The 26,847-nt window shown below is 34.9% G+C and overlaps 1 protein-coding gene across 21 annotated transcripts in view; it reads right to left on the reverse strand.

Moving 5' to 3' along the window:
* Nucleotides 1–26,847, reverse strand: part of Kdm6a (lysine demethylase 6A) — a 128,261-nt gene that overhangs the window by 34,022 nt on the left and 67,392 nt on the right. For 7 of the 21 annotated variants that reach the window (XM_050160868.1, XM_050160865.1, XM_050160866.1 and 4 more), the window contains 9 exons: nucleotides 20,238–20,292; nucleotides 13,669–13,703; nucleotides 10,450–10,543; nucleotides 7,196–7,322; nucleotides 3,152–3,250; nucleotides 2,846–3,065; nucleotides 2,161–2,295; nucleotides 1,554–1,709; nucleotides 925–1,020 (listed from right to left, as the gene is read on the reverse strand). In XM_050160868.1, the coding sequence (XP_050016825.1) occupies nucleotides 925–1,020; nucleotides 1,554–1,709; nucleotides 2,161–2,295; nucleotides 2,846–3,065; nucleotides 3,152–3,250; nucleotides 7,196–7,322; nucleotides 10,450–10,543; nucleotides 13,669–13,703; nucleotides 20,238–20,292 (1,017 nt within the window). The remainder of the gene's footprint in view (nucleotides 1–924; nucleotides 1,021–1,553; nucleotides 1,710–2,160; nucleotides 2,296–2,845; nucleotides 3,066–3,151; nucleotides 3,251–7,195; nucleotides 7,323–10,449; nucleotides 10,544–13,668; nucleotides 13,704–20,237; nucleotides 20,293–26,847) is intronic. The other 14 variants (XM_050160882.1, XM_050160879.1, XM_050160880.1 and 11 more) reach the window with 3 other exon arrangements.

Below are 26,847 nucleotides of genomic sequence, written 5' to 3' on the forward strand. Positions count from 1 at the left end.
TGTTCATTAAGACCCCTAGTGAATTCCTAAAAAAAAAAAAAAAATCATAGAAAAGCTAAACTTAACAGTTTAATGCTTTTTCAGTCACAATACCACTGCACACTGTGGGGATAGCTTGTGCAGTATTAGGTGTGACAGTAAAACTAGTATAAATGTTTCTTCATTCACAACTTCAGGTAAGAATGCAATATTTACCACCAAACTTAGCTACCTAAGCTTAGGATTATTTTGGATATTTTTCTCTTATTAAATAAAGAACTTTTACCTGCTCGCACAGAGAAAGCACTGTGTGTCTTCTCTTTGTTATTCTACACATGTTGGAATCATTATTTTTGTGGTTTATGGTTATTATTAATGCCAGAATGATACTAAAACAGATGTTTTGATAAATGAGGTGGCTACTAAGTGACTGGGGCTAATTAGCATTAACAGGCTGAACACACTGGACAATGAGATGATTGATGTCACTGCTGGTATAGATAAGGATTTCACTGTGCTACTAGAATGCTATAATTTAAAAGTTATCATGGATTTATTCCTGAAAATTTTCACTTTTTTGGACCACAGGTTTAAGTTAAATAATTTGTAAATAAATACACAACACACCTCTGCAAAAACAGGCTAAGAAACAAATAATGCCAGAAAACTGGGGGGGGAGGGGGGAGCGCTGAGGTAAAGAAGCTGTCAGTGGGTTAGAGTAGAAGGTAAAAGAAGACTTTATCCTACATAATCTATATCCATGCTTTATGTATATGAATGCATTGCCTGTTCCCAAAAGAGAAGCAAACTAGAAACAAATGGAAAACAAGATTGAATTATCTTCATTATTCTGGTAAATGTGTAATCACTTCATTCAACTTTAAGAATTTCTAAACGTTCACTATTTCTGCCACATAACTTTTCCTAAAAACATGTTTTACACACCTGTAATTTCTGTGGTGTCAAACACCATGAATGAGCTTGTTGCTGTACAGGAGGATGGGGCGCAGCATGGCTACCACTCCAATTATCAGAAGAATTCTGAGGAAAATTGATAAAAAGAAACATTAAAGACTATTTGGTTAACATTAATTAATGAAGGCCAAAAGATTACAAATTAGAATATTTACATATAAGAAAATCATTACATTCATTAAAAATAACTTACATGCACATTAAACTTGATAGTCATAACATTTTTTAAAATGCTGATTCTGTAATAAACCACCCCCCAAAAAGCCCACCCCTAAACTATGGCCCAAATGACTAGCCTATATACCACACTATCCACTAGGTTCATTATTAAACACAGTTCAATGTTGGCAAAAGTGATGATGAAAAGTGTGCTGATACCTTAACGGCAGGGAAATGGATAAAATGATTTGATGAATGCAAATTTATCCCTACTTTATTTAATATGATTCTAAGACTTTGGGATGGGAAAACTCAAACCTTTTACTATTCTGATGTCCACAGATTTAAAGTAAAGGACAGAAAATGTTCAAACTGCACAATTAGAGGGCAGTTGGAGCTCCTTTTTTGTCTGGGACTTTTTATTTCTCTAGGACATATACCTTTGTTGGACTAGATGTTCTTTTCCTCTTGGCAGGACTGGACAGGTCATCTACTTGGCTAGGAGGAATCATGTGTAGTGGCAAAGACTGCTGTGAAATTGGTGTTTGACTGAGGCCTAATACAGGTTCAGTATTTGGATGATGAGGTTTACATGCCTAAGAATCACAGAAGGAAGACAAAAATGGGTGCTATATATTCTTACTTCATTCCTTCAAATTATAAAACTCACAAGCTGCATACTTTTCAAAGTTATGTGGACATCTCTGATTGTAATTATTTAAGGTCAAAAATCAATGAATCATCATCAATGGAGGAATGTGTACCTTCCTTTGAAAATCTTTTAAAAATTAAATGAACTGCTGCAGCATTATTTTTAGAAATCTTGCAAAATCATGAAAATGCACAAAGGTTCTAAGTTGGTACCCCCAAATTTTGTCCCATACCAGAGGGAATTTTGTTTTGATCTAGATTCCCTTAGCACTTAAATGAAAAGGCTATTATTCATTAATAAAAGCCTTCTATGCTTACTTAAAATAAGCTTGACTACTACAGATTGAAAAGAACCCTTAAAGCTGGGCACCTGCAGAACATAACCCAACTTCTCACCTGCTGTGCTGTGTTCATGGCACCCTGCCTGGAGGTAAGCTCTGCGGGGATTGGTAGGCTCCATGCCTCCTCAATACTAGGAAGTAATTTAGTTTTATTCTGTAGACTACCTTGTGGAAGGTTACACAACTGAGCCTAGGAAAAATTATGTAAAAAGCAAATTTAACACAAGCCTACTTGAGTAAGAGTAAGTCCACTAAATCTTCCTAAGTGCTAATTGTTTTTAAAAGAAAATCGATTCTAAACTTGGGGCTTTAGAAAGATACTAAGTATAAAGAGGGTTACCAGAATATAAACCTTTGTGAAAATCAAAATATAGCTATGCTGTTTCCAGGGTTCTCATTAGCTGTCTTCTCATGAAAATTGAAGCAAGAGTGAAAGACAGTGTTTGTGTTTTCTTTAAAATGCTATGGCAACTTAAAAATGTAGACAGTACACTGAAAAAAAAAACTTATGTAAATTAATATGCATCAAAGTGCAAAAGAGCATTTTAAAAAAAATATTGCTTATCTCACTTAAAATGGAAAGTAAAACAGTACTGCAAAGCTATGGTATGTTTACAAAATATGGAAACAGATTTTAGATAACCAAAGACAACTAGACAAACTTTCCAGCCACCCTATTCCTGCCTGAGTGTTCTGGGGAAATATGTGGCTTTAAAAAAATTGATATTTAAAAATTTTACCTGTAAATATTTAATCCGTGCTGCAAGTGCAGAGGTATTACTACAATTTTTGCTTCTAGTTGCATTTAAATAGCATTTAATAGCATCCTGAGGCTGGTTGCAGGATTCATAGAGAGTGCCTAGATCCATCCAGGCTGCAGCATGGCCATGGTCCAACTGCACTGCACAAATATAGGCCTGTAAAGCATCCATAGGCTGATTTTGTTGTTGATAGAGCACACTAAAAAGAGAAATTAAGTCAATTAAGAATAACTGGTTTCATAGCATGATTTTTATTACAAAGTGCATTATGTGATGCAGTCTTACCCTATTGAACACCATGTATCCGCACTTGCTTCTGATTTATCAATAGACTGCCTGTAAGATATAAAGGCATCCTGAACTTTCCCAATACTTGAATAGCACCTGAGAAGAAGAGGGAAGGGTGGAATGTAAGAAAATTCCATCAATACCAAAACAAATTACATTTGTTTAAAAAGGGTTATATAACAAAGCAACCATTTTTTAAATGTATTATGCTAATATATCTAGGTACATGGGTATATGTACAAGGATATTGCAATATACATAATAACTAGAAATTCAAAACTGTATTATACTTTCCTTAAGCATGCTAAAGCATACTGCATTGATACAATCTATTAAAATGAGTAGGCCTTATCACTTCAGTATTATAAAACTGAAGGTTAAGCACAGTCCCTCCACACTCTGCTTTTTTATCTTGAACTCTAGTTTTTCAGTCAGAATACAGAGTTCTAAAAACCAAAACCACATGTTTTTAGTAAGAGATAATGAATTTTTTAAATAGCAAAAGGCAAATATTCTTTAATTTATAAAAATGCAAATGTAATGGTTAATCTCTAAGTATCATAAACAGTATAAATATAGTATATAGTATTTCATGACTAGCAAAGACATCAATATAAGATTGAGGTTTCAATCTTTGTCATTTTCTTACTGAGGATGTACCTAAAGGATGCAAAGCATTACTGAAACTATATAAATAGAAATTATGTTTGGTGCTGTAAGAAAAAATAAACAATAACCCTAGATCTTGCATTCAAGGAACATACAATTTAATTACTTTTCTTTTGTTCTTTCCTTTTATTCTGCCCCCACCCTGGGTCTTGGTTTGTAGTCCCAGCTAGACTAGAACTCAGAGGTTCACCTGCCTCTGCCTTATGAATGTTGGAATTAAAGTTCTGCTTCACCACCCCTAACAAGTTTGCAATTTAAATGAGGATTGAAGGCACTATAAATATCATAATGCCACACCAAATGGCTAACACAGACATTTTAAGAAGAGACTACAATTTATTCAAAATTTGGAAAGTTAAAAAGAGTGATCAAGTGAGAGTAAAGAATGTGAATATTTATAGACAAATATTATTTAGAGCAGAAATTCCTAACTGCCAGCAAGTAAATCAGAGAAAAAGATAGCTTTCCAGTAAACTAGTATTTGTCTTATTATTTGCTTATGTTGGGAGAACACTAGTTAAGAGTAATCAAAAGAAAAAGTAAATCTGAAAATCTTTACTTGTTTAAAGACTATTTCTATCCTCCTAATTACTTCTTGAAAAGTGTATGAACCACTGAATCAGATACAGGGGATGAAAGGAGATATTTCAAATAAATTTGAACTACATGGACAAATCCTGACGTATTTGTCTAAAATTAAGCGTACACACACACGCACACTCTTTCAGACAACCCCCCAAAAGCCCCAAAATCTATTTTCCTAACAACGGGAGTGGCTGTGATAACACTTTACAAGAATATTAATCTGCCAGCAAGTATAGTACAGACTGAAAGAAAAATTATGTAAAGGCAAGAGGATAATTACATTCACTGGTTTGGAACATGTCAAAGCGAGATGAAAGGAATGGAAGCAGAAAGAGCAAAAGAAGGGAGGAAAAATAAAAGGAAGAGTAGAACAGTCTTCATAATTGATTATTATATATGCACTGAAGTGCGGCCACAACTTAGTTGCAAAATCCGATTAAACAGTGAAAAGGAGAAGCTAGAGATGTAGCTCATTAGCAGTAGTAGAGAGCTTGCCTAGGCCCAGGAACCCTCTCTCTCAAAAGAGAAGAAAAAGAAAGGAAAGGGTAGAATATGATTTTTGTCACAAAAGGAAATGAAGTTGATTGGAGAATATGATGAATAAAAAGATGAGGTAATTAGGATGGAAAACCCATGTGAAAACATTGAAATTTAAAATAGCTCTATAGAAATCTACCTTTGAAATTTATCAGAGGACATTTAGTAAAAACAGGCCTAAAGAATTACTATCATACAGACTGGACAGTATCAAAAAAATTACTGACTAGACAGAGAAGCACATTTCACATAGTACCGACAAACTGTTCTATGGAAAAAAAATTTGTGACATGAGGTCAGTAATAAAGTCAAAAAATGGAACAAAAGCATAGGGACAAGGACAGAAAGACAACCTTTAAAATACTATTTATTCATAAATATCTCATATTAAAAGCTAAACATTAGCGGTAGTGACTGTAAGAAAGCATCAAAGTTTAATGTAGACCCAGACTATTATAACAGATGAAAAATAATTACTCTCTGAAATTATCATCTTGAATCATAAAACAAGTTAGACTATGATAACTATCCCTTGTTTAAGAAGTCAGGAAAGTTTACTGCACATTTGCAAAATAATACATCTCAATGGTACAGAATATACAACCAGCTGACTGAAGAAAGAAAAAAAATATGGACTACTGTTCACTGAAGTTGAAAATTACTGCCTTTTAAAACAGTAATTTTAGGTATGGTTCATTACAAACCAATTTTACAAAACTAGAATTTAAGTGCAACCACAAAACTGAAGCTTTGACACAGGAAGGTATGTAAGAGATCATCTATTTTGCAGCCAAGTAATTATTCGTTGTAAATGGTTGGCTGTCCAGTACCTTGTACTTTTTAGCAGAATCCTAATCTCCACCCAAGGGGTCCCAGTAAGCACTTTGCTACAGTTTCTCTTGTTCCCAGAGAACCACTAATTTAATGCAATCCCTTTATGAAAGACATCACATATGTGAATCATAAAACATGGGAGATGCCAATCTGGCACTGACCCGGAAGCTGGAAAGATGCTGTGCATGCTATCCCTGGAGAAAAGTAATTATCAACCTCACCCAGCTGTGAACCCTGAAAACTGGAAAAAATGACTGACATAGCCAGACATACCCATGAGGTGCAATGATGGCACAAACATATTGGGAATAACCAAAAACTTTCTGATTGAACTTAAGACCCACTCTACATGCATAAACTCATACCCAGCTCCATTATTGAGGTTAAGAACCTGTGACCAGACAGGCCTAGGTCATAGGAAAGAACCTACTACTACTACTCTGCTAAATGGACATAGTATTAAACTGACTCTTAATGAATTATTGTTACACCCATAGATTACTGCATCTCTTAACCTTTATTAGAGAAGCTTCTATTTACAGTAGATAGCGATTAACAGAAACCTACAAGTGGTAACAGTAAAGAGAATAAGAGACTGAACATGCCTACTTCTAAATGGGGCATTTATATTACACCTAATCCTCCCCAAGATTCAGGGACCATTGCAGGTAGAGTGTTTGTGAGGAATATAAAAGGACCAGAGTCAGTGGATGACTGGGAAAGGGGGGAGGATCTGATCTGAGAGGAATTGGGGGAGGGATGAATATGATCAAATATCAAAGTAAAAATCAAGAGGAAGAGGGGGAGAGGAACTGAAGCCTCAAAGGGGTTGTATATGTACCATCTACAATTTTACAAAAATTAACTGAGCCCATGCTTAAATTTGAGTATTTTGGTACCTAGTACACTATATTATGAAAGGTAAAATGAATTAGGATCTATCAAATGCATATGGAAAGAGAGCATCTCAAATAGCACTGAACACATTTTGACAGTTGATGTCTCTTTCCAGCAAATCCAAGAAGAATGTACTTACTTTCTCAAAGAATGTTAAGATTTCAAGTGAAAGTGGAACCTGAGTTCTACTGCAAATCAAATGCTAGAACTCATGAGAAAATGTACAAAGTAGTTCACTGAAAAAAAGTAGTATCTGATAGGACCTTTTTTAAAAACTAGCAACAATTCAGGTTAAATAAAAAATTAAAATAAGAAATGCCCTCTTAAGGAAACAGGATTATGTTATGATGAAACTAATATATTTAGAAGCTTTCTTTTATCATTTACCTTTCAGGAACCTTTATTATAATCTATTAAAAAGAGAAAATATACTGTTTAAGGTATAAATGAATGTCGAAGTTTAAAGTCTCTTCGCTTTAACTATCAACAGCAGAATATAACTTTCTGGTTAAATCTCACCTTCCAAGGAAATACCAAGACTGGCCAGAATTTGGATCTGCTTCCAGGGACTTCTGGAGATACTGAATAGCATAACTTTCCTTGGTGGTCTTATCTCCCAGGAGATCCACAGTGTGATGCATCCAACCTTTAAAACATTAACATATACTATATAGTAGTTATGTTTTTAAAAATATGAAGCAGAAAATTAGCAAAAATAAGTTTTTCCATCAAAGTATTACTGATCTACTTCAAAAAACACATTCCAATATTTTAGAAATAATAATTCTTGCAATAAGAAATTCTTTCTCATAGGAAGGAATGCCAAAGAGATAAACAGCTTTTAAAAGAAATTAAAGAGTTTAAAAATTATTACTTAACACACAGTAGATTACAAATGCAAGATAACTTCAATAATCTACCATTAAACATGTCCACTGTAAAGGTATACATTATCAATCAAAATTATAAATAACAAGACTGCATTGACTACTAGTCATTTTTCCATACTGATACAAAGAACATAGAAATATCATACATACTATTCTATCTAAAAATTAAGTATAAAGAATCTCCAAGATAATCTTTTGGTCCAATATTTACTTTCAAAGAATACATGTAAAACTGTATAACTAATGACAGTTCAGATTAATATACATGCACAATCCTACCTCCCCGGGTAAACAAATTCACATTGCATGTAAAATAAAAACTATAAAGAATTATAAAATGCTTAACTTTAAAAAATAGAACTATATAAAACCTATAAAACCTCTATTCAAATGTTAGGAGTAGGACAAAATACCTAACAAACTTTTCTATGAATATGATCAAGGGACTGGAGATGATTCAGCAGTTAGGAGAACTCACTGGTTTTTTAAGAGAACCCGGTAGGTAACCCAGGTTTTATAACTCCAGTTTCAGGGGACCTAATGATTGCTGCTTTGTTTGTTTTCTTTTTTTTCTTCTTCTTCTTCTTTTTTTTTTTGGAGGGGGGTGTTGAGCCTTGGGTGGCCTGGACTAGCCCAGCCTTGAACTCAGAGATCTGTCTGCCTCTGCCTCTGCCTCTCAAATGTTGGGATAACAGGCCAGCATGCTCAACTCAGACTGATGATGTCTTCTGGCCTGGGAAGGCACCAAACATGCCCTTGTTACACAGACATAAATGTAAGCAAAACAACCACATGCATAAATATATATATATATAAAATTGAAAACAAAAAAATTTGATAAGTAGTTAATCCAGCAAAAAATATACCATGGAATACTGTATTTTAAATCTTTGAAATGTGTAAGATAAATTTGGTTAAATTTGGCAGGTCACATTTTAATTGTAAATTACTTCAATGTATAAAATTAGCTCTGTTCTTGGTACAGTCTACAGCACATGAAACAAAGACCCTCTTTTTCTGACATTTGCCATTTAACCAAAGATTATCTTCAAGAAATTCAGTTACCATGTTTTATTAAAGTTAAACAAACAAAACACTCTTCCCAACTCTCTCCTTCTATTACTAGCAAAACAAGATGGAGATGGGGGAGTGACATCACCCACCAGGCAAAAGCATTTGTTAAGCAAGTTTGAGCACTTAAATTCAACCCTTGGTAGAAAAAGAAAACGGACTCCGTAAAGGTGTAGGTGTCCTCTGACAGCCACATGTCTACCATGGCACCTGTGTGCCTGTAAGTGCAAGTCCCTTCCCCTATACTAAATTAAAACACTTAAAAAGCAGAATCTAGAAAAACGGCTTCGAAAAGGAGTTGGTCCTGAAGCAGGAAACAAGTTGCTATAAAGTGGACATAATTACACAAAATTATGAGTTTATTTGTATATTCTGAAATTTAACAAAACACTGTCAGAAGTCAGGTGATTTATAATTTAGAACAATAAAATCACAATATTCAAATCTATTTCTTAAGTTTAAAAAATATATAGCGATAGATAGATAGATAGATAGATAGATAGATAGATAGATAGATAGATCACATTAACTGATAGGTAAATAATTTTAAAGTCATCACACTTGTTTTTTCTGGCCTAAAAATCCAAAACTTTTTTCAGTGTACTACATGTTTACATTTAAAAATAAAAATTCACATTACTCAAACACTATAATTTACTAAATTAAAATTCTAATAGCTAAAACTAAACTGTAAAAACAAAGATTTTATATGAAGGTGTGGAGGTTTGAATGAGATGATTCCTAGAGTCTTGGCCATTTGAATATTTGGTCCAAAGTTTATGACATTGTTTGGGTAGGATTTAGGAGCTATAGTTTCACAGAAAACCCCACTGGGGTGGGGTTTTGAATCTCCAAAAGCTCCCTGGCATCATTATCAGTTAATATAAGGGAGCAATTGCATGCTCGTGCCCCCCCCCCAACCCCCAATCCCTTCTGGTTCTTATTCCTGTTTATTACACATAGTCAGTCAATCACAATAAATCTGTTCAACTGAATTCAAAATTACACAAAAAATACTATAAATATGTGCATGCACACAAGCACATTAGTTAAAAATTAACAAATGATTCCACGACAGCCAAAGATACACAGAGAAACCCTGTTTCAAAAAACTAATTAAAAAAATAAATAAAGCAAATGATTTTCCCAAACCTAAACCAAACAAAACTGAGAGGATAACTCCAACACAAAACACAGAAATGAAGTAACTCAATAATTAGGTAAGAAAATTAAGTACTGGACGGCTTCTTTGCTCTCTTCTTCAAGACAACCACACGAAGATCTAAATGGTTACATAGTCTCATATTTAACATTAAAATAGAACTGTGTCCTTATAAAAACCACAGTGTGCTAGAGTTTGTGTACTTTTTAGATAAAATATTTTAGTGATTAATATTCATGAAGCTGTGAAAGGAAGCTCATCAACCACTGAATAAATAGGCAAATCACTCAATTTCACAGAGCATTAAGCATAAATATAAGGTGGCACAAAGGAAGTGCTCATACCCTTTCACACAATAAATAGCTAACTAATAGGGAGAATTTTCAGAATTTAAGAGGACCATTTAGCCAGGTTGTGGTGGTGGCGACGATCTGTGAGTTCAAGGCCAGCCTGGTCTACAAGAACAGCCAGGGCTACACAGAGAAACTCTGTCTTGAAAAACAAAACCCACCCCCCCCACTACAAAAGAACAATCTATATCCAAGAATTATACTACACAGCTAGAATGTAAGATGGGAAATGCTTGGCAGAAGGTTCAGATTTTTATCAACCCTGAAAACAGAAAAAAACATAAGACATAAATTACATACCTAATTGTTGTAAGACAGTTGCTTTTACTTGTGCTGAAAGGTTGTCTGTTTGCAAAAGTTGCTCATAAGCTTCTTTTGCAGAATGATACTTTCTCTAAAAAGCAGAAAAAGAAATATAGAGAAAAATGAAACCATATAACCTTTAAAGAACTATGGCATATATTAAGAATTATATAATATATATTATGCTTTGGCACATTTTAAAAAACTAGTTGGAAGTGTAAATGGCTGATTCTATTACTAAATGTTTGTTTTTAGCACTAGACAAGTTCAAATTGTATCCAATGCTAATAATAAACACCCACTATAGAAAAAATCATTAAAGTATGACCTTTTAAATATTTGCCAACTCCCAATAGTCAAAATCACTTCAACTTATTTAATAATGAAAATCTTCTCAATTTTACTTAATATCATTCATGAAGCCAGAGTACTCTCCAAGTGTAAAATCTGTCTGCTTAGCAACAAGTTTCTAAGCAACACAATAATGAAGAACATACTCAAAAAAAAAGATATAATAAAATCACAGGTATAAATGTAATTAAAATTTCAGTTATAAACGTATACTTTCCAGAATATGAAATCTTACAAATATTTATAACATCTATAATTTGAAATATATCACAAGTCCCATAATTACAGTATAACAATGCTTACAGTATTTTCAAGTTCCATAGGCAAATCTGTAAATGCAACCATTTACTCACAGTACTCTCCTCAAAGTTTCACCATGACCAAAAGCTATTATCACAACAGTCAAAGTTTAAAGCTACTCCTTCAAAGCAAAAGGAAAAGGCTGAAAAATGAAAAGCTTGCAAGCACTGCCTTTAAATTATACTTGGTAGAACAACAGGTATAGGGAAAAATACAAAACTGGTTATGTGAACCTCAAGCAAATCACTTACCCTATGATCTGATATCTACAAATTAACTAATATAAAAGGTAATGTGTAATCTTTTTATCTACAGAATCATTCTAATTATCAAATAGCACTGGAAATAACTAAGGAACTATATTATGTAAATACATTATTTCAACAATGAGGGAGCATTTTAGACAACTGCACACTGAGATTATCAGCATTTTTTTTTCCCCCGAGACAGGGTTTCTCTGTAGCTTTGGAGCCTGTCCTGGAACTAGCTCTTGTAGACCAGGCTGGCCTCGATCTCCTGAGTGCTGGGATTAAAGGTGTGAGCCACCACTGCCCGGCTATCAGCATTTAGTAACTGAACTTCTATTTATCAACTCAACTAATTTCTAAGACATTAATCCTGTCTAGTCTACAAAAGTTAAGTAGGCAATTACTAAAGAATAAGGGCCAGCCTACTCAATCTAATTCCTTCAGCCAAAAAGTATTTATTGAACATCTAACACATCATAATGGAAATGGTTGGGCCACAATGTAGCTTGAAGAATAAAGACAGCCGGGCGATGGAGGCGCACGCCTTTAATCCCAGCACTCGGGAGGCAGAGGCAGGCGGATCTCTGTGAGTTCGAGACCAGCCTGGTCTACAGAGCTAGTGCCAGGACAGGCTCCAAAGCCACAGAGAAACCCTGTCTCGAAAAACAAAAAAAAAAACAAACAAACAAAAAAAAGAATAAAGACAGAAAAACAAAATACACCAATCATGTTGTGTAGTGACAGTACATTTTGGAGAAGAATGAGCAGATGGTTAGAATACTAGAAGACTGCTCACAACGACCTTGCTAAGTCAACTGACTGTTTAAAGCTAAGATCATAGACACAATGAACTATTTCAACTAATATAAACAGATTTATACCTTAAAAAAATACATTGTGAACTATCTCAATGTTACTACACACGCAAAAACTAGAAATACAAAACAATGACACACTTGAAGATATATGTTCATCCTAACAAAAAACACAAAGTTGGCTTCTGCCTCATATCACATACAAAACAATAACTGCATTAAAGTGAATTCACTGAACATGGGCAAAAGACCACAAACCACAAGTAAGAATAAAGACTTCACAAAACAAAACAACTTAAATCCCAGCCAGAGGGATATAATTTCTCAAAACAATAAAAATTAAAATTAAAAAAAGTTGGAGAGATCGTTGAGTGTTTATTGCTTTTGAAGAGGTCTGGGGATCCTTTCACAGCATCCCCAGGTGGATCACAATTACCTGTAAATCCAAGGACACACGTGTACACAAACCATGTAGACCCTCAGGCAGGTAGACAAACAAACACACACACACACACACACACACACACACACACACGGCAAAGAAAAAAAACCCAACATATAAAAGATTAAAGAAAACAACTAAATAAAAACTAGGTAAACACAATTTAAAAAAATTTAAAAAAATTTAAAAAAAGAAAAAGCATATTGGGGGGGGGGGGGGTTGGTTTTTTGAGAAAACGTTTCCCTGTGAAGCTATGGCTGTCCTGAAACTCAATTCTGTAGACTAGACTGGCTTCAAACTCACAGAGATCCGCCTGTTCTGCCTCTTGAATGCTGAGATTAAAGACATGAGCCACCAACTGCCTGGCCTTAAACATAAATCTTTTAATAGACAGAGATGAAACAAAATACTGTTTGAGACACAGAATTTCTTAATTTCACATAGAAACTCAAGTATACAATAAAGCATGTCCCCAGAAGATACATGGTTCCTGCTACATCCTCATATTTATATTTCTGTGGGATGTAATCAGATAGTCTTAGATCATTTGTATGTGGTTTCCAAACTCAGCTACACAGCACAATAATTTGAGAAACTTTATAAACCAGAATTAACAACTAAAAAATGGTGATATGGCTCAGTGTAGGTAAAAGCACTTCACAAGCCTGGTGAAATGAGTTTCATCCACACAATCCAAGTAAGGGGAAAGAGAGAACGGATTATACACACACGCACACAGTGACTGACAAAATCATTTGAAAACAACATATAATAAGCATCTATTACAAAATGAAGCATTCTTCAGCAAGAAATATTAAATATAGCCATTTGAACTATCAAATCAAGTTTATAGGCAAGTCATAAGTAAAATCTTCTCCAAGATTTCTTGTATAGCAACTGATAAAGCAAAACTATAAGTAAAACTATAAGTAAACTTGAGTATAAAAGCATAATATAATGCTCAGAATTTCATTAAATAATCTGAACTTAATTTCACTAATGCATGATGTAAGTGATACTGTATATTTCTTTTTGAACTTGGGTAAATTAAAGCACTTACCTGAGTTTCATATAAGTGGGCAATGTGAAACTGAACTGGAAATGACAGAAAACAGAAAACAGTAACAATACAGCAAAGTTTGGGGGCAAATCATTCAAGAATAACAAAACAGAAAATACGCATGGCTGATAGCACAAGTACATAGATTTAAGTAATAGGAACATATTTTTACCGGCTCTTAATAAAAACTATACAATTACACTGTAGAAAAAAAATAAACTATATGTAGCCATTGTTGGTCATTATAAAATGAAATTTGTTAGTTATTAGTGTTAATAGCTTAGCAAATGAGTATAGATTTCATCATTAACAAAGAAACAAACAAGTCAAACCACTTGGAGGGCAACTAGTAAACAGTCTTGGAATTAACAAACACTGAAAATAAAAGAATATTTTGGCTTCTATTTTCCCCTCTTCCTGATATTATATCACCTGTGTACAAAAACAAAACCAAGAATGAAAAAACTGGTACTTTTTTATCTTGTGTGTACCTACATTTCAAATACTCCGATACCCTCTCAAAAATACACGTACATAAGTTTATATAAATTTGTAAAAACAAGGTTCAAAGCTATTATCAAGCTTTTTCTGGGAAGCTTCTTATTAATTCAGATTTCTGAAAGTATGACCCTGACACTATAAACAAGGTCTGAAAGGCTGCCTTTTGATTCATTTCTGTGGGTGATTCTTGATGCTTATCCTTTCTAGCTCTGACCAGGTGAACAATGTTACAAAAGCAAGGTAAAGAAACAAACAAACAAAAAAAACCTATATAATGAATTTTAAAATAACACTGTGGATAAAAAGTATATCAGATAAGTAATAATAATATTATAAACATCAGATAAGTAATAAGATAAATATCAGATGAGTGCAAATGAAAATATCTTTAGAAAATGAAAAACAAAAGTAATAAATTTAAGTTCTTTAATGTTAAACAGAAGGTATTCAAGGGCTTTTGTCTATTGATCACTACCTACTATATTATAGATCTTATAGTGAATTCCACTTATATATTTCATTACGTGAGAGGAAGACTATTATAGGAAGAAGAGATGGAAAAAAAATCTATGCACTTTTACACTAGTGTTCTAAAATACTGAAACTTCTGCCCACTAACATTTTTTTAGTGTTGTCTAATAAAAGATGGTATTAGAAATTGAAAACAAAACATCAACAACTAGTTGGTGATCTACTACCACTCTAAACTTCCTCTAAGTTGTCCTAGCTTTATGAAAAAGGATCTCACTAGCCCTTGAATTAAGTGTCCTTTAGAGTATGAAAAACACTAAAACACTATACAATTAAATTCTTTAAAGTCCTCTTTCAAACTGCATGACTTCAAAACCAAGAAAAGGCTTCAACAAATAGCAACAGGTGTTTTTTTTTAAACTAATATTACCATAAAAGGTCAGGAAACTAAGTTTATTCAGAAACTTAGATTTTGAGAATTAACAAAATTAATACTAGAAAGATATGGCGTAAGAGTTCCTTCTGTTTATGTGTTGTTTTCATTGGTTAATGGATAAAGAAACTACCTTGGCCTTTTGATAGCGCAGAACTTAAAGGTAGGCAGGGAAAACAGAACTGAATGCTGGGAGATAGAAAGCAGAGTCAGAGAGAAACCATGGATCCTCTGCTGGAGACAGTCAATAGGAATTTTACCTGGTAAGCCACTGACACGAGGCAATACACGGATTAGTAGAGATGGGTTAAACTGAGATGTAAGAGTTAGCCAATAAGAAGTTAGAGCTAATGGACCAGGTAGTGTTTTAATTAATACACTTTCTGTGTGGTTATTTCGGGTGTAAGCTAGCCGGGCGGCCAGGATGAACAAGCGGCCTCTCCCTCCAACTACTGGGGCTCCAAGGTGGTCAACTAAATCCATATAAAACCTGAGAGGGCTTGAAAAACGAATTCAGGGAAAAAAAATAGAGAGCTTTTTGCTCTTTGCTGGTAGCATACCTCAGAGAGATTTTCCTGACTCAGCAGTCACAGAAGGAAAAAAGTGGTGGTTTTAAAATGCTGGCTGTCTGGGCTGTGCTGCTAGTGCAGCCTCTGTCTCTTGTGGGAGACAGAGACGGATGGGGTTTGTGAGTAAAGTGCTACGGCAGCCGGGCGATGGTGGCGCACGCCTTTAATCCCAGCACTCGGGAGGCAGAGGCAGGTGGATCTCTGTGAGTTCGAGACCAGCCTGGTCTAGAGCTAGTTCCAGGACAGGCTCCAAAGCCACAGAGAAACCCTGTCTCGAAAAACCAAAAATAAAATAAAATAAAATAAATAAAGTGCTACGGCTTACTTGATAGTAATGTTGACTCTCTGTGTGCCTGGAAGTGGGGCACTGTGCGAGGCTCAGGGGCAGGAGCGGCTCCGCCATGCTGGACTAGGTGGGGCAAGCAGGCACTGACTATTACCGAGCAATGGCGCAGCTTAAGTTTTTAAGAAGTGCTTAGCATTTTAAAAAGCACTCCTGAAGAGTAAATAATTACAGATTCGCAATAGGACAGATTCAGACATAAAAGACCTCTAAAAGGGTTACAATGTTGGATATATGTAAGCAGGCTTGATAGAAGAAAAAGTATAGAGTCATAAAATAAAGTTAATGCTTAAAAAAGGGTAAAGTCGGATGGAGATAGAGACAGAGACCCACACTGGAGCACTGGACTGAGCTCCCAAAGTCCCAATGAGGAGCAGATGGAGGAAGAACACGAGCAAATAAGTCAGGACCATGAGGAGTGCACCCACCCACTAAGACAGTGGGGCTGATCTATTGGGAGCTCACCAAGGCCAGCTGGACTGTGACTGAAAAAGCATGGGATAAAACCGGACTCTCTGAACATGGCAGACAATGAGGGCTGATGAGAAGCCAAGGACAATGGCACGGGGTTTTGATTCTACTTCATGTTCTGGCTTGGTGGGAGCCTAGCCATTTTGGATGTTCACCTTCTTAGACCTGGATGGAGGAGAGAAGACCCTGGACTTTCCACAGGGCAGGGAACCCTGACTGCTCTTCGGACTGGAGAGGGAGGGGAAGAGGAGTGGGGGGAGGGGGAGAGGGGCGGGAGGAGGGGGAGGGAAATGGGAGGCTGGAAGCAGGAATTTTTTTTTTCAATAAAAAAATGAATAAAACACTATAAAAAAGGTAAAGTCTTTAAAGAGATAGTCATAGATTAAAAGAAGTAAAGAAAAATAAGACACGTAAAAATGGAAAATTCAAAGATATTCTGGATTCTGTATATTATTATGTTTTCTTTGAATTTTTTGACTATGAAGGAGCTAAGTACAGAGAGATATTTCATTGTATGAGCTGCTAAGCTAAACCAGCATGTATATTATAAAGGTATCTTGACTTCAGAATTTGGGTCTAAGGATATGGTGCTTTGGAAAAGAGGTTTTTCTTTTGTTTCTACAGAAGATGAGAACTTGTGGATTGCTTCTACAACAATATGGTTTCATGGACCAAGGCCTCCTGAAAGGTTGCCATGAAAATCCTTGAAAAACTACTTCACCCAACTGGTGATTGAGATGAACCTAGCACACGGGATACACCATGAAAGACCTGATTAACAGCACCCCCATACAACAGGAAGCAGTATGGACAAATCTACGCCCATATTCCCAATATTGTCTATAGATGTTTGCTTACATTTAAAGGGGGATATGATATAGATATGATTAATTTGCATTAGTATGAATCTTGGTTTATTGATACTAATTTAAGGTCAATTTTGTTATATGTCTATTTATGCTCTTGATTTAAGGTATTGTGATTATGTAGCTCATTTAAAAGTGTAATGTATAATTAAATATAGGTTAATAGAGTCATCTTTAATAGTGAGGCTTGTAGTCAGTTAGTGAGATTTTATATATGTATAGAGATATATTTTACTAAGATAGGCATTCTTCAAATCTTTCAGAAACCATCAGAATATGGCATTTAAAATGTTTTAATAACCTAGGACTTTTCATGACAGTGAGACACGTCTACTCCTGGCAGCACCAAGCTACTTCGAGAGGAAGATGGGCATCGAAGAGGCTTCTTAGCCATTTGGGCAAGAAACTGCTCTTGCCTGGACTGTTGCATAAACTGGACATGAAGAATCCGCAGAAAGAGGACTGCTGAACTTGTCTAAAGGTGAGATTATCCTTCAGGATCCCCACTTCATGAATGAGTCTGTGAGAAATTCTGCAGGATACAGAAGAAAATAACTGAACTGTCTTTGAAATTTCCTGCTTCATGGAAAACTCTGCTGGATACTATGGGTCTGTAGGCTGAAGATGGATGCCCCAATGCTACAGAAGAACTTTGGGTGACTGTCCAGGGAGCGAGATGTCTCTGTCAATTCTAAAATTTTGGAAGTTGCTTACAATGCACTTCCTGTTTACTTAAGTAATATTATATCCTTCTGGAGTCGTTGATGGAGTTGAAGAATAGATATTTGTTATTATTATAGTTTTCCTTAGTGATGATAAAAGATAAAGTAGATATGTATATATATATATAGTAACTGCAATTATTCTTGCTTGATAACTGTTTTGTTATATGTAATTTTTCTGTTAGAGCCATCGTTTTTGTTTAAACAGAAAAGAGGAAATGGTGTAGGAGGTCCTTCTGTTTATGTGTTGCTTTCATTGGTTAATAAAGAAACTGTTTTATCCAAAGGCAATCTTATAGTGAAAAGTCTCACATGATCCTGCTTTTCAAATCATAAACTGCAACTTATACTTCTTAAATACTACTAGAAGCATTTCTCCTACAGAAATGGTTTTGAAAACTCACTTTACTTATTTATAACTTCTTTGTGGGGGTAAGGGGTGAGGATGGGCAGAGCTCATCCTCAACTGCTACAACTGCAGCTTTCCCAGGCTGTTAATTCAGGCTATGTTACAAATTCTGGGTATAGATTCTCAACAGAGGAATCACAAATGGCTGAAAGGCATTTAAGGAATTGCTCAACATCCTTAGTCATCATAGAAATGCAAATCAAAACAACTCTGATATTCCACCTTGGCTGAGATCAAAAACATTGATAACAGAACACTCCTCCATTGCTGGTGGGAGTGCAAACTTGTAATGCTGCTTGGAAAATCAGTAGTATGGAGATTTCTCAAAAAATGAGGAAACAATCTACCTCAATATCTAGCAATAACACTCCTGGGACATGTTCACAGCAGCATTGTTTGTCACAGCCAGAACCCGGAAACAACCTAGATGCCTCTCAACTGAAGAATGGATAAAGAAAATGTGGTACATTTACACAATGGAGTACTACATAGCAGTTAAAAATAATGACATCTTGAAATTTGTCGGCAAATGGATGGGTCTAGAAAACATCGTATTGCATGAGGTAACCCAGACCCAGGATGACAAATATATGTACTCACTCATAAGTGGTTTTTAGACATAAAGCTAAGAAAAACCAGCCTACAGTCCACAATCCCAGAGAACCTAGACAACAAAGAGGATCCTAAGAGAGAATCTATATAGGAAGGAGAAAAAGACAAGATCTCCAGAGTAAACTGGGAGTGTGGGGATTACAGGGAGGGGAAGAAGAGAAGAGGGGAGGAAGGTAGGGGAGTGGAAAAAATGTATAGCTCAATAAAAACAATTTAAAAAATTAAAATTCTGCAAATTTTTTCATAGAATTTAAAACCACTGAAACTACTTTTCACTATTATATTTCTATACTGTTGTCTAAGTAGGAGGACAGAATGACAAAGGATTTGGGTCCTGGATCTGTATCCCTCGGCTCAACTGTTTGCTCTCTTATAAAACAATGTTTTTCAATTGTTCTCTTTCCACTTCTCCCCTAACAAGGAAGGAAGATGAAAGAGGAAGAAGAAATGGGACAAGATAAAGGAAAACAGAACCCAAACATTTTATAGCAAAACAGTTATTTCCTGACAAACAGGATTCACTGAATAACCTGAAATTTTCATGTAGTAGTGTTATTTTCTCTTCTATTTTAAAAGTTCTATTTTCCAAAAATACTTTTTAAAAAATCTAGATCAAATTAAAATATACTCTTTAATAATCTATTAGTTAAAAAAAATCTATTAGTTAAAGTTTACTACATGGATACACTAGAACATACACTGATAAACTTATCAATCCATCAGCTCCTGGGAAGAAATCTATACAAAAGATAAAACCTCTGGATCAAAACACATATCACAACAGCATTCTTCTTTAATTAACCAGAAAATATCAACTATAATAAAGTCAAAATATTTCCAGTAATTTTAACACCACATAAATCTTTGCATATCCACTACAAAAATGGAAAATACTGTTTATAATCAATCTAAGTCATTTACAATATAATTAATAAGCTACTAAAAAAAATCAACCTTCTTCATCAGCCCACTTCACTACCTATTCAGGCAGACTGGTGAAAATATTTAATGTCACAATTCTATATGTACAAGCAGCCATAGCAACCAATGGTTACACTCAATAATTCTAGAAGAAATACACTAAACAGAAGTTGTTAATATGATTTTAAGTATTGTCATCATTTGTAACAAACTAATCTGAACATATGTACCAAAAGGTATTTAATACTTACTTTCAGCATTGGACAAAGTGCAGGGATTACAGTCAACCAAAGCTAACTGAAAATGCTGCAAACAAGAGGAAAGTAAGAAAGTCAATGCATTAAAAAATTTAGTCATATGAATGGATCTTAAAATATTTTTCAGGTATGTCAGATCTAATAAAAATGTGGAATTATGTTCCACAAATGGAATATACTAACAAGTGAATGAGAATTACTTTGGATATTCACTCCTCAAAACTGAGATATATTTACTGTTGGGTTATTGCCTTAAAGCAGGTGAGTAGAGAATTTGAAGAACCAATCTTGTCAGGAGCTGTTTCCCTCCTAGAAATCATTACAGGAACCATCACCCTGGGGAGTCTGCAGAGAACCCCACACCTATAATTGTGTTGAGAGTCGTTCTATTGACAGAACCTGCCCCACACCCAATTAAGCTGTTAATGGAGAGTTTTCTGTTAGAGGAACCTGCCTCACATTCCAGCTATCCAGGGAACTAGGTGTGGCAACTCGTGACTTCTTGGCCTACCTGACCAAACTTAACCTCCTGGCCTATGTGACCTGGACCACGCAGCAAGATCCCGGGCCCTGCCCCCCAAGCCCTCATCCAGGGGCTATATAAGCAGCAACCAGGACTCTAATAAACGGAGGCTGTGACAAACTTAGCATGGCCTTCTCCTTATTTCCTAGCCCATTCTCTTCCAGATAGCACCCCTCCTTGACCCTGGAGTAACTGATTGCAGGGTGCGTTACAAACCCCTAGACTGAGTAACCCACCCAATGCAATAGACACAATCTTATCAAATTATTTTATGTATCTCCTTATTTATGAAAAAGCTTTAGATTTTAAGTAAATAGAAGTGTTATAAAATAATTTAAATATAATGAATCTTTTTATTAATTTATTTTTTGGGAAAATCCTGGGATCAAACCTAAGGTCTCCTCAGTGCCAGGCAAGCACCCAATTTACTGACTTCCATGTCCAGCTCTGTACCATCATTTTTAAGAATATTAAGTCAAAGTCCAATAGTAGTGTCCAAACACTTTTTATCTCAAAGTGAAACTTAAACTTTTGAAAGCAGAAATTTCATTATAAAAACTACTATGAAAGGTAAAACTATCTGCTTTCACTAATTCTTCAATAACCATTATACTTAAGTACCTTATACTTAGCCTGCATTTATCTTTAAAATACAATTTTCTTTTTAGAATGTATATATTCAATTTGCTTAATTTCGTATGCAATATTTACTATAAGCATACATAAAAATACATGTTAACATCAGCATTTAACGAAAATTTTTTAAAATGCAAAAACACTTAGTGATATACCTAGTTTAGCAACAATAAATTGAACATACAAACAAGTTTTTAAAAGTAACCAAGCATTATATACTTGATATAAATTTTAAGTTAAATAAGCAAGATAATAAAATGTCTTTAATGCTCTGAAAAAAAAATTGCACAAATATATACATATTCTAATTTTTCAGGCTGCCACAAAACTTTTGAAAGTAATAAACAATCAATGTAAAATTGTGTAAGAAATCAACTTTAATAAATTTATTTCTACTTATACTTGAACCACCTAAAAATAATTGACATTCAAGGTGGCAATTTCTAGATATAAGCCCTAAGAGATCTAACTTTCATCAAAAGAAATACTATCATTAAATTAAGTATGGTATTTTAGTATTTTAACATGAAAGCAAAAATACTGCACTTGAATTTGAATCTTCCTGTAGTAAGAATAAACTGTCAGTTACCCACCACTATATGGAAAAGAAATCTAGAAAAGTAGCATTTAATAAGAAAAGAGTAGCTTTATATGTGCAATCACAAATGTCTGTTACATATATGCAAAAATCAAGCTAGCCTCTGTATTTGTAGCTTTCTTAAACCTTAAGGCTTAAAGTAACTACTGAATAGCTAAACTAAAATAGAGCTAAAAACACTAAATATTAATGCTTAATCAACTTAACAAATATTTATTGAAAGCCTCCAATGCCCTAAGAATATAAACACACTATGAACACAATGGTCAACAAAATAAAGGTTAAAAATTATGTGCCATACTTGACTGAACTTAAAAAAAAAAGAAAAGAAAAAAAAAGTCTCAACATCTGCTACTTCAAAGATTGTTTGCCCCTTCCTTTGGTCTACTAAACAGATACTGAGTCTTCTAACATCCCTTTAGTGTGCCACCATAGCAATAGAAAACAGCCCATTTTAAAATACATGAGTAGCATGAGAGTAAAACAGGCTTTCCTCTAGACAGAAAGAAAAGCAGAGCAATAACACTTTCAGTCTGTATTATATTTCTAAGTCTCATCTAGCCTGTAAATAGAAATTCACATTTGACAGAAGACAGTCCTTTCCTCTGAGTCAACAAAGGCAACAACTGAACTAAAAGGAAATAGCCTTGAAGAGGATGGTCTAAGTTTTATTGATTTCACTAAAATGCTGAAAGAAAGATCATTTATCAGCATTCAAGATCCTGCATAGAAACCTGGTATGAATCATTCGGGTCACATATTCATATAATTATAAGTATTAAAAGCAGCAATCAAATCACTAGTACATTGGTTCAAACCTACAAACATTTCCAAAGAGAAAAAAATGGAGGAAAATTACTGAGCAACCATGCATTAGAAAATGGAAGATCCTACAAAATAATTACTGTTTATATTAAATTTATTGATAAGGAGCTGGAGAAATGTTTTAGCAGTTAAAGAGTACTTGCAGCTCTTCAAGAGGGCCTAGATTCAGTTGCCAGTACCTACATAATTGTGGTTCACAAGCATCTGTGATTCCAGTTTCAGGACATCCAAAGCAATCTTCTGGCCCTTCTCAGGCACTGCACACATGTAGTACACACACATATTTACAAACAAAATACTCATATACAAAATAATACAGATAAAAAAATTTTTAAAGGCATACAAAATCATCCCACATAAAGGAAAGGACTGACACAGCTTTCGGTGTATTAAAGGAATACAAGGAGCTTAGCAGTACGGATAACATGATTTTATAGCTTTATATCCAATATTGGAACATAATATATGTACATGATACACACACATATACCTATGAACATATGAACCATAGACACTACTGGGAAACAGTTGTACCTCAAAACAAAATACTGCAGTGCTAAAACTGACTTTGGTTGTATAGAATAGCCATTATTAAAGAGGCGTCTGCAGGCAAAAAAACTATATAAACACAAAGGATGAATGTTGTCAACAACATTCTAAGCAAAAAGATTTGCATAAGATATGCCTTTAATATTAAAGTGATTTTCTTTTCTCCTCACAATTTTATGTAGTTTGAAGTATTGCAGATTCTGTTGGCATTTATGAGTACCTGTGCCTGGTACCTACAGAGGACAGAAGAGGGCATCAAATCCTCGGGGGGAGGGGGGGTAAGCGAAGATGATTGAAATCATAGACAGTTGTGAGCTACCATGTGGATGCTAGGAATTGAACCTGAGTCCAGTGGAAAAGCTGGCAGTGTTCTTAACTGCTGAGTCCTTAATATCTTTATAACCAACATCAACTTTGGTTTTAAAAGACCTTGACTTATTCAGCATTCCACAATTTTGTTACAAACATGCCATTTGTTCTATATAGCCTGGAACTTGATTCTTGATTTCTAATTAAAGGATGAAATTTATATCTATACAATGTAAAATGAATTAAAATTTCTCTTTGAAGTGCTTCATTCCTAGCTTTAGAGTCTGTCTATTCATAATCCTATGAACAAGGAATGAATTATTCCAATTTACTTGAAAATTATTAATTTAAAGCAATATTTGGTTTCTGAGTTCAATTCAAGATGTTTTGATGAAATAAGAGTTAGAGGTACCACTATTCAAGCCAGAAAATAATCTACATATGGTTCTAATACACCACTAGTAGTGTTAAATGTCACTGTTCTGAGGGTTTTTATGCTGTGTGCTTGTCCCTAGAAACCAATATTTCAGAATATATAAACAAGATGAGTCCATAGCCAAAACTTTTATCTGTGTTGAGAGATACAGTCTTTTAAGAGTTACATGTTAGTGCTGGGAGAGGTAGCACATATCTTTAATCCGAGCACTTGTGTGAGTTCGAGGCCAGCCTGGTCTTACAGATAGAGTTGCAGGACAGCCAAGGCTACACAAAGAAACCCTAGGGGAGGAAGGAGTTTATTACATGTTAATAACAGGTTTTATCAGTTTTTTACTGTATACCAGGAACTTCCCTGTGACTACAGTACTAACTACAATGCTCACTAAAGTTAGTGTGCTACAAAATTTATGTTTTATTTCAATTTTAACTTACTGAGGAAATACAGAGAACAGACCATAACAAGGCCTTGTATTGCCCCCTCCACAAGACAACTAAAATAAGAAAAGAAATACTTCAGGCTAAAGAACTTACATTATTTTTGTCGGACCCTTAAACTTTTCTATTACCCAAGAGAAGAAAAGGTATGCCAGAAACTGCTTCAAATCAAAGGAAACGTTTTCTCTTCTCATCATTATAGTCTTCTAAAAGTATAATTTAAAATTAAAAAAAGGATCTAAAACAAATTAGAGAAATGTAGGATAAAAGGATTTGGTTGTAGAAGGGCAATGAAACATTCTTGACTAAACTGACCTAATGTCTTCTCAAACTTAGCTCATTTGAGTCTTTTTAAATACAAAGCTGTTGTTGTGACTGTTCCTAGGAGAAACTATTGCACATTAATGACTTATTAATAGCTACTAGATTCTGACTCTATTCACCGAAGGGGGAGGGGTCCTTCTTTGAAATTATGCCAGTCTGATCTCTTAAAAGTTTCTCTTGAAAAGAAAAGAAAGACAAAACATTTATTTATACAATTGATATTGAAATCTTATTTCTAGTTATTCTTCCTGGCTCTGGCCTACACAATCTGATATCCCTTCGTTAACTCCAACTCATCAAGTTTCACCTACCAAATTCAAAACTTACTCTTACGTTTTTCTTTAATCCCTCCCTCCCTCCCTCCCTCCCTCCCTCCCTCCCTCCCTCCCTCCCTCGGTCCTTCTTTCCTTTTTACTGTTCAAGACAGGGTGCCTTTGTGTACCTTTGGTTATCCTGGAACTTGCTCTGTAGACCAGGATGGCCTTGAACTCAACAAGTTTCACCCGCCTCTGCCTCCCAAATGTTGAGATTAAAGGTGTGCACCACTTTATCACTTATTTTGGTCCACAAACTAATTGTAGTAGTTTGATTATAAAATGTGTTTTAATACTTGACCCTGAGCAGGAGACACTATTTGCGAAAACTATGAAACCTTTATTAAGGTAGAGTTTCTGTATCCTGTCTACTCTCTGCCACCTCAAGTTTCTGTCCCATCTTCTATGCTATGATGGACTGCACCAACTCAACTATAAACCAAACTAAGCCTTTCTTCCCTTGAATAGCTACTTGTCAGATATTTGATCACAATTTCAAGATAAGTAACTAATCAAAATAATTAACAAGAAATCTCTTCCTATATCAAGTCAGTAGTTAGCAATCTCCTTAAATTCTGTAGCCTGAATTTGTGGCCCCATCCATTCATCTCTAAGAACTCATTTGTCCTTCTATTCTTACTCAGGTTTTACTCATGTAACCATTCCATTTATTCTCCCAGATCTTCACTGTTACTTGTATTTTGTAATGTAGAGGAGACTCTAATAGCTGAGCAGTTAGTGCTTACCTTCAATCCCAGCACTTGGGAGGCAGAGGCAGGCAGATCTTTGAGTCTGAGGCTAGCCTAGTCTACAGACTGAGTTCCAGGACAACACAAAGAAACCCTGTCTCAAAACACCAAAAAGTAAAATATAATAACAACAACAACAACAACAACAACAACAACAATAATAATAATAATAATAATAAACTAGACCCAGTATGTGTTAGATATGAACAGATAATGACCAGAATAGGGCAACCGAATATCCAAGTTCTTTCCACTGAGTGAATAACTTGAGCTACTCAAAATAAAGCTGATATGCACATAATTTGTAATGGAACATGTTATTTTGGAACATAACCTTCCTTAAAGTGAAATTAAATATACTGATTTGTTGTCTGAGTTTACTGTCCTGCCTGGTTCCCGCAATCATTAAGTCCCAAAGAAATCACACAGAGGTCTACATTAATCATAAACTGATTGGTCCATTAGCTCAGGCTTCTTATTAACTCGTATCACTTATTATTAGCCCATTATTCTTATCTTTGCTAGCCACGTGGCTCGGTACCTTATTCAGTGAGGCAGTCACATCTTGCTTATTCTTTGGCTGGGCCAAAACTGCAGAGGAATGGACTTTCCTTCTTCCCAGAATTCTCTTTGACCTGCCTCTACTTTCTCTCTGGTTGTCCCACCTCTACTTCCTGCATGGCTACTGGCCAATCAGCGTTTGTTTAAAATATAATTGACAGATTAAGGACAACTGTCCCATACAACTGATTGTTTCACAAAGTTGCAGTTTAACACCAAATTTAACTACAAACTTAAGCCATAATTTTTTTAAATTTATTTATTTAATAAAGATTTCTGTCTCTTCCCTGCCACAGCCTCCCATTTCCCTCCCCCTCCCCCAATCAACTCCCCTTCTCTCATC

This window comes from Alexandromys fortis, unplaced genomic scaffold (assembly GCF_014885135.2).
Source record: "Alexandromys fortis isolate MF-2015 unplaced genomic scaffold, M_Fortis_MF-2015_v1.1 scaffold_83, whole genome shotgun sequence".
NCBI lineage: Eukaryota > Metazoa > Chordata > Mammalia > Rodentia > Cricetidae > Alexandromys > Alexandromys fortis.